Below are 8,846 nucleotides of genomic sequence, written 5' to 3' on the forward strand. Positions count from 1 at the left end.
TTTCTTTATTTTTATTTACTAAGTATAATTCAACTCGTTTTTGTCGTTTGTTTAAGTGGTATAACAAATTCATATTGGATAATCACAGCAGATATTGAAATTCATAAATCATATAAAGGAAGATAAAGTAGGTAAATGGTTAAATTAGCAACAAGCTAGCGTGTTTTTATCGTAAAGGTCAGATTTTGGCGTTAACTCGGTTTTGACTAAACGTGAAGCTGTGGGGTTAAATGGTGGATATAAAGTCTGAATACCGTCAGAAAATCAACCACCAATGGGTTAAATTCACGGTAAATCATTCGTTAAATTGCTGACAGGTGGTTTAAAATAACTCGTGTTCATGTTTGTGTGGTTTTCGGAGCCTGGAGCGGCTCCAGTCTGTGGCCCAGTTCACCTGCTGCACCTTCACAGCAAACCATCAATAATGCAGCCATCGATAATTCTCTTATCAATAATTCAGCGATGGGCTTCAAACAGACACAGATAAATACAAGACTTCAGGAGACTCTCAGGTATGAAACATTTCAAACTAACCTGATCAGCTTCAGTCGCTGCCTCCGAGCACCGAGCGGCTCCCAAACACCGGAGAGTCCGTTAAAGCGGCGAGCCGGTGAGGTGACAGCTCCGGTGCTCCGGTGCTCCGGTCCTCCGGGGGTTTTGAGCTCTAATGTCGGCGGTGGAAGCCACCAAATCGGTGCCCTGAACGAACACGGTAACCGGTGAACGCGTTACCGAGAGCTGCTGCTCCGCAGACCTGCTGCTCACACGAGACAAGCCGAGTGGCTGCGACCCCAAGATCGGAGAGTTCCGTAAAGTCCGAGTGCAGCACGAAGAAAGCCGAGCGGCGAGTTTCCACAATAAAAGTCAGACTCAGCCAACGCGTAAATAAGAAAAAAGAATACAAATTTAAATTAAAAAATACTATAAGAATAAAACAGAACAAAAAAATATGAAAAAAAGATTAAGAACCAGACCAGGTATAAGAATTATTATAAGTGATGAGAAACAGAAAGAATGAGTAAGATTAGAATTAAAGTAAATGTTACGATAAGAATGAGCATAAAACTCCTAGTAATAAGAGCTAGAGTAAGAATAAGAATGAAAACAGCAATAACAATCTCAATAAAAAAGAAGAAAAATAATAAAATAAGTAAATACATAAAAATAAATAACAATAGCAATAAAAATAAGAATAAGAGTAAAAATAAGAAATGTTATGACCATTTCTATGCCACATTTCATGCAACACATAAAAAAATAAAAGCAGTCCCTGAAAATACAGCTTAAAAGAAAGCATTAGTCATGTCAACCCTTTGATCCAAGTGGTGCATCACAATAATAATGTATGTGTAGTGCACCTTTCATGCAACAGCATTAAAAATGTTAATAAAAACACCATATTTTATTAACAGGGATAATACTTTATTTATGGAGAACCTTTTACATACAACTCAAAATGTTTCAACACAAGCAAAATACTTTTTTTTTTTTGTAAATCTGTTATTCCTCTTTAATTTTTCTGCTTCTCAGTTTTTACTGTGATGCACCAAACATCAAGTCCAATTCCTTGTGTGTGAAAACCTGCTTGACAAATAAACATTCGGATTCAGAAATCAAACTTTGTAAATCAAGTTCACGTGACTTTATTTTGAAACTAAATTTGCCCCGTATCCGGTACAGTTTGTCTTCTCTCTGGGGAGCTTGACTCAGGTCTGCCCTTCCCCAAGACATCAGCAGGAGTCCGTCTGAGCCTTGAACTTGTCAAACGGAGTTTTCTGTCAACAATAAAGTCAGAGTCAATCAGTTAAACTTTATTCATGTGGCGTTTTTCAGAGAAGACAAACAGGAAGACAGCAAAGACACAGAATTAGTTAGATTTATACCACGACTTGTATTTATTAATGTTCCTTTTTTTTTGCAATAAGTGCTTTAAACAACCACATAGAGCACATGACAAAGCATCCTGAGGTCAAGGGTTCATGTTTCTCCTTTAATTTGTCGCCCATCTGTCTGTTTGCACAAGAAAATGCTATATAAACATATTTCTCTTCATATTTTCACCTTTTCATGTTTAACTTTCCATCTTCAGCAGATGTTTGGTGCTGCTGCCCCCAGCTGGTGGAGAGAGGACACAACAACCTGCGTCATGTTGGTCACTGATTATCCAGAAATACTGCAGGTTTATTTCTATTATGTTGTGTGTAACTAGAGCTACACATTTACATCACGAGGATATGAAGTACAGTTCTGAGGTACTTGAGTATTTCCATTTTATTCTGATTTCTCCTTCCACTCCACCACATTTCAGAGGAAGCGTACTTTCTACTTCACTTCAGCTCTCATCCACACCTGCCGGAGTTTCCTAACTACCTCGTCAACCGTCAACGGGTATCGCCGAAGATTCCCCCGAGTCTTCAGGCTGTGCCTCCCCAGCAGAGGACGTGTTTACCGGGTTCAGGAGTTCCTCAAAGTGCTCGATCCACTGCTGACCCGACTGCACACAGCCTGGGCAACACCCTGCCTCACTTCCTGAGGCGTCCAACAGTTTGTCAGAACTTCCTCGAGGCCAACTGAAAGTCCTTCTCCATAGCATCTCTGAACTCCTCCTAGAGTTTCAACTTCCACACTTGCCACAGCCCTTTTGGTCAACCAGTACCTGTCTGCTGTTTCAGGAGACCCCCGAGCCAACCAGGCCCAGAAGGCCTCCTTCTTCAGCTTGGTGGCACCAGTGGGTTTTTAGGTTGCCACCATGACAGGTCGTCACATACCAGTGACCTTCTGGCTGGAGCTGCGTGGTCCACTCCGGCTCCATGTCCCCAGCCTTCCCAGAGATGCAGGAGAAGCTCTTCTGGAGGTGAGAGTTGAAAACCCCACTGACAGGTTCCTCCACCAGACGTTCCCAGTTCACCCACTACATGTTTGGATTTACCAGGTCTGTCCAGCAGCCTTCCCCACCATTGGATCTAACTCACCACCAGGTGGAGATCAGTGGACCGCTCTGCTCCTCTCTTCATCCGAGTGTCCGAGACAAACGGCCACAGGTCTGATGACACAACTTTGACCTTTGGCCTCAGGTGCTCTGGTACCTGGACCACTTATGAACCACCGCTTGAACATGGTGTTTGTTAAGGCCGATCCATGACTAGCACAGAAGTCCGATAACAGAACACCACTCGGGTTCAGATCATTCAGGCCGTTCCTCCCAGTCACCTCCAGGTTTCTCCATCATTGTCCACGTGAGCACTGAAGTCACCCAGGAGAAGTTTGAGAAGGTCGAGAACTCTGAGCTGCTGTTCAGTGCATCAGCACAAACAACAGTCAGAGTTTTCTTCTCGGCGACACTCGGTCTCAGAGAGGCGCCCCCTTCGTTCTCCATACAGAACCTTAAACAAGCCAGGGGCTCCTCTCATCCTGGACAACTATGGGAAAGGAGAGAGAGTCCAATCTCTCCAGGAATGTGGTTCCAGAACCTTTGCTGTGCATGGAGGTGAGCCCATTTATATCTAGTCGGTACCGCCCCTCCAGTAAAGTGACGTTCCACCTCCTCACCACCAGGGAGCAGCACGCCCAGGTGCCTGCTCATGGAGTCCTGCAGGTGGTGGCTCACTGAGCCTCACTGTTGCCTTTTCGGGCTGTACCCGACCGAACCCCGACCGAACCCCAACGAGCTCCAAGGCTCGATCACCAGAGGTCCAGGAGGGGTTTTCATGTTCCAGACGAGGTGGTCACTCTCTGTTCTCTTTGTTTTTTATTGCAGTTTTGTGAGAAGTTATTAAGTTATCTCAACTTAAATTTAGTCCTAAAGCAACTAACGTAGAAATTTGAGTTCAGATTACACCCCATAATAAGCTGATGCAACATTATTAAGTCAACCCAATGAAACAACGTTTACAAACTAAAGGTTTATCTAAATGAGTACATTTCTTCTTATTATTTTGTAGCCATGAATTTAATTAAGTGTTGTGAATGAGTTTCTTTCATGACTTTTCAGAGGGCATCCCATAAAGTAACTGTAAGAACAGAAACACCTGCTCGTGGTTTGGCTTCCACGTGACTCAGCTGCACACATTCAGTTCCAGTCAGACATGTGTTTGGTGTATCTTCAGTCATCTGGACAAACCTTCTGTCACCTTGTTGCCTCTCTGCCAGGGTGGACGTGGAGCCTGATGAGTAGATTTATCTGGATGAAAACGTCCTTCTGGCAGCTTCACATCAGGTTTTACTGCGCACTCTTCACTTTTATGTCTTTTACGGGCCGAACCATAACCACGCGTTTGATTTTGACATTTACTTCACGATCTGCCGTTTGAACCTTTTCCACGCTATTAAACCTGATCCCAGAGTTAATACCCTCCTCCTCCTCCTCCTCCTCCTCTTTCTCAGACTTTCCAAATAAAGCGGATCCAGCTGTGTGCAGCTGTGCGCCCTCCGTGCGTCACGACGCCGCGCCGCAGACACTCAGACAGCAGCGAGGAGGAAAGATGTCCGGGATCACGCTGCTGCTGCTGTCGGTCCTCCTGAGCTGGAGCCTGCGGAGCGGGGCCGTGATCCTGCGGGACTCCCTGGAGCGGGGCCCGGTCAGCCTGAACGACATGTTCCGGGAGGTGGAGGAGCTGATGGAGGACACGCAGCACATTCTGGACGAGGCGGTGGAGCAGGTCTGCGTCATGTTTTATTCATTCATACAGGAGCGCTGCTGTTTGTGTCAGAGCGGGAGGAATGTCAGAGGAAAAAAAAACTTCAAAAACACAGAATTTATCTCAAGAAAACACCCAGTTCATGTGTGTTTTGTGCAACATTCAGCCCAAACCTGGTGGAATCAGAGTCTGCTGGATGATGTCACCTCTGGTTGTTTGTTGGTCACTTCTCTTTGACTAACTGGGTTTGGTATGTGAGTTTCCATGTCTGCTTTAGGTCTGACCCACATCATGTTCACACTGTTTATCCCTCCTCCACTGACACCTCTCCAGAGTGCATGTTGCTCCGAACACTCCCTGTATTTTACATTTATTCTATTACGAAACTGATGCTTCTCCCTGTTCGGCCTCTTCTAGTGTTTTATATAATTTCCCCCAAATTCATCCTACAAGTCTTATCCTGTCTTACTGTTGGCACACATTTCTGTTGCTGCCTGTCTGGAAACTTTCGCAGCACTTTGCTTTAACTCGGCTTGTTTTAAACACATTATATAAACAAGCTGGACGTGATTTGATTTGCTGGATCGGCTCAGTCAAAGAAAGGCAAGTGTGTTTATAATAAAATCAGTTTGTGCTGCAATTCCAAGGAGAATAAAATTAAATAATAGCAATAAAATAGAGCAAAAGTAATAATCAGAGACTCCAAATGCAGCAGCTCGACCCACACTTCGACTCTTCCTTAGTGTTTGGGCTCAACAAAAGACCAAATACAGACAATTTTGAAGCAGAAATGATTTCAAAGCACCCGCATGATTGAGAATTTTACACCCTCAGCTTCTTTTCTGAGACTCCTGGAAAGTTTCTACCTGGAACTCTGTTATTTTTCCTCCCTGTCAGCGTGTTTCGGTCAGTTCCTGGTTTTTGATCATTTCAAACCCACCGGGAGCTTTTCCACCTTCATGGAGATCAGTATCAGAGGATTTCCTCCCGTGTGGACGACAGACGTCTTAACTGAACGTAAAAACACACGTTCTGCGTTTTATTGAAGATTTCTGAACGTTTCCCAACATTCAACAGATAACGACAGAGAGCGCAAAGTCTTCGTCCTCCTTGCTGGATCTGCGTCCAAACTTCCACAACATGACAAAGAAGGTGATAAAAGACGGGGACAGAACGGTTCAGGTTCTGGATAGAACCGATCAGGTAGGAGTTCGGGTCTGAATTAGAGACATGATTAATTCAGAAATGGAGGAAACTGTCTTTGTGAACTGCAGGAACATAAAGACTGTTTTTACACTTTGACTTTTCATGTGAATTTTTCTGAAAATCAAAACTGAATCACACTCTCTCTGTTTTGGTTCATTTATAGGAAACTAATAACCAAACAGGAGAAAGTCATCTCTCTCACATCCACATGGAGATCTCTGGACAGTGGAACAGCGTCAATCACGTGAGTCTTTTTATTTCCTGTTTGTTTTGTGAACTTTTACTGACTTATTAGAGGACAGTGTTGGTTTAAAGGTGTAGTGCAATAAAAAGCTGTGTCTCTCTCTTCATCTGGTTTCCTCTCAGACCACTTAAACTACAATATGCTGAAACACTAGTAAAGGAATTTTGCTCCACGCTTTACTTACCAACGTATGTTTGAGCATCTTCTGCAAAAAAATGCAACGGAAACATTAACCATACGTACCTCAGCTATTTTCTTGTAGGACATTTGGTGTTAATTCTAGGAATCCAAATGATTCATCATGAATCAAATAATTCCTGTAAATGTTTTTAAACAATTCAAACTATATTAACCCATAAGGCAGAAGAAGAAGGTAAATGTATCGCAGCTGTAGTACCTGGTTGTTCCACCAGGTGGAGCCTCTTACCGTAGCGTCGCGTCCATGGTAGTGTTTAAATCAACACTGTTAAATGAGTAGTATTGTGATTTTTTATTTCTCTTATTGTTGTGGATGTTTGAGGTGATTTTATGTGGCAGAGAGCATCGTGGGGGTTTAGCTAGCACCGGGCACCATGACAACAGTCGTAGTTCCACAACTTAACCAGTTAGTTTCAGGTCTGTACAACTTGAAACGTTTCATTGTTGTCACTAAAACAACTTGTTGACTGAACTTAACGTTTAAAACTGATGTGACGAGTTTGCCAGCTTCACCTTTTTTACCGCAACTATTTATTGTAAGTTTAAAGAACTCCCAGATATATGTGCAACAAAAAAATAGAGTGGTGGTGGCAGCGTCATGATGAAGCACGGTGGTGGCAGCATCATGACATGAAGCACGGTGGTGGCAGCATCATGACGTGAAGCACGGTGGTGGGCATGATGTGGGGATCTTCTCAGCAGCAGCCCTGGAAGACTTGTACAGGTCGAGGGTAAAATGTTTGCAGCAAGTACACAGAAAAGTTTAACTCCCGACTTTAAGGCAGTCAGTTTACAGAATATTTCAACTTGAACACGCTTGTTTTACGGTGTGCCTACCTCGGATTTAAATAGTTTTCTTGTTCTGCTGTTGCCGTCATGAAGCCGTACATTTCACAGGAAAGCAGCAACTTGTTGCTTATCCAGCTGAGATTCTGTCGAGTCGGGATTCTGGAAATGTTGTCTTTGCTTTCTGGGCAGAAACTCAAAATCTGACTCTTCTGGTTTCAAACCTCATTTTTCTCTTTTAGTGGAAATGTAAAGTGTACAAACAGCCTTTTCATGAACCAGGAGTTGGAGAGTAACAGCTCCAGTATCACTTTATGGAAATAAGCTGCTGCAGGTAGAAATCCTGCATCCAAACACGTACCTGATTAGGTGCAATCAGCAAAATGCACTTAAAATATCAAGCAGAAAATAGATTGTTCTGCAGAAAAATGTTCCTCGTCAGTGTTTTCTTGTTCTATCTTATATGTTTTTATTCATGTAACTGCTGAATCAATTTGCATTTTGCATTCTGATGCTCTGAACGATTAAGGTTGAGCTAATTTTAGCTATTCTATCCTGCATTTTGTCTGAAGTGATTCATAATTTTGTGTGAGATTATCATGTGTTGTGTTGTGAGAACCACATATTTCGCTTTTTCACGAGCTCAGAGGAAAACAGGCCGTTTCTCAGCTTTGTGAAGGTTTTTAAAAAACCTTGTTTAGCTTCAGAATGAGGAGAATTTTCTCACCTCTAACGAACCACTTAATCATCCAGTTGATGCTTCACTGGAAAGTTATGAAAAACTGTAATCTGGAGGGTAACTAAAGCTGCCAGATGAATCTAGTGGAGTAAAAAGTGCAGTATTTGTAGTGAAGTGGGGAAATAAAGTTGCATAAAATGGCAAAAATAAAAGATAAAGCGTGGAGTCGTGATCCTGTTTTGTTCTCTTCCATGAGCATCACTCGTGTTAGTTTGACTCCAAGACATTCCTGGGCTTATTCGCTGCTCTTAAATTAACCGTAATGTTCCTACGTGAACACTTTCCTCCAGTTTAATAAATATTCTGGGAGAGGAAACGGAGGGGCGGAGCTTCCTCTCAAACTGTGGCTTCATTGTCTCGACTCGTTCGTATAAAACATGAGCTCATCCGAGCGCTGCGACCCAACGTATACTTTTCATAGTTTCGGCCTCGAGCTGAGGTCATTACCGCTGCTCGCCGCCTGTTTTGCCGTTTTACTTTACAACGGCGGGTTTGATCTTCTGCTTTCCTGGCAGCTGTACAGATGGTGGTTATGTTAATGGAGCTGGCTGCTGGAAAAAAAAAAATGCCAGGGAAGCGAGGAGGTCTGCGAACCAGGCGGGTTCAGAGACGTTCCTCCTCTGAAATCACCAAGAGTTAAGAAACTTCACCCTCACAGCCGAGTTAGTGACTGAACACTTTAAAGAACACACCGGTAAATATGTTTTTGGCTGATTTTAAGATGAAACAACTTGTGGACTAAAGGTGGAAGCACTTGGTTGAAATGTGAGTAAAGCTGCTCCTGCTTCAGTTGGATTTAAGTGACTTAGTGAGTATATGTAACTTTAATATGAAGCTGTTGCAGCAATATGGCGTCCATAAACCCTGAAACCAACGACAGTGTCTATAAAAAGTATTCACCTCCCTCTGAAGTTCAACCTTTTATAATCCTGATCAATATAATTTGGCATTTTGGACAAGGGAATTACATCTTTCCTGTCAAAGTGAAACCAGATTCCTACAAAGTTATGTCAATTACAAAAACAAAAACAAAAAG

The 8,846-nt window shown here is 42.9% G+C and overlaps 2 protein-coding genes across 2 annotated transcripts in view; one reads left to right on the forward strand and one right to left on the reverse strand.

The window, feature by feature from the left end:
• The window catches only part of LOC103368676 (protein-methionine sulfoxide oxidase MICAL2-like), a 93,761-nt gene extending 93,007 nt beyond the window's left edge, over positions 1 to 754 (reverse strand). Inside the window, 1 exon segment of the mRNA XM_008297117.1 lies at positions 535 to 754. The gene's annotated coding sequence lies outside the window, so the exon portion shown is untranslated.
• A 3,660-nt stretch (positions 755 to 4,414) lies between these two features.
• The window catches only part of dkk3b (dickkopf WNT signaling pathway inhibitor 3b), a 12,662-nt gene continuing 8,230 nt past the window's right edge, over positions 4,415 to 8,846 (forward strand). The window contains exons 1-3 of the mRNA XM_008297116.1: positions 4,415 to 4,658; positions 5,715 to 5,840; positions 6,007 to 6,087. Coding sequence (XP_008295338.1) covers positions 4,482 to 4,658; positions 5,715 to 5,840; positions 6,007 to 6,087 — 384 coding nt within the window. The 5' untranslated portion in view covers positions 4,415 to 4,481. The remainder of the gene's footprint in view (positions 4,659 to 5,714; positions 5,841 to 6,006; positions 6,088 to 8,846) is intronic.

This window comes from Stegastes partitus, unplaced genomic scaffold (assembly GCF_000690725.1).
Source record: "Stegastes partitus isolate 25-593 unplaced genomic scaffold, Stegastes_partitus-1.0.2 Scaffold1187, whole genome shotgun sequence".
Classification (NCBI taxonomy): domain Eukaryota; kingdom Metazoa; phylum Chordata; class Actinopteri; family Pomacentridae; genus Stegastes; species Stegastes partitus.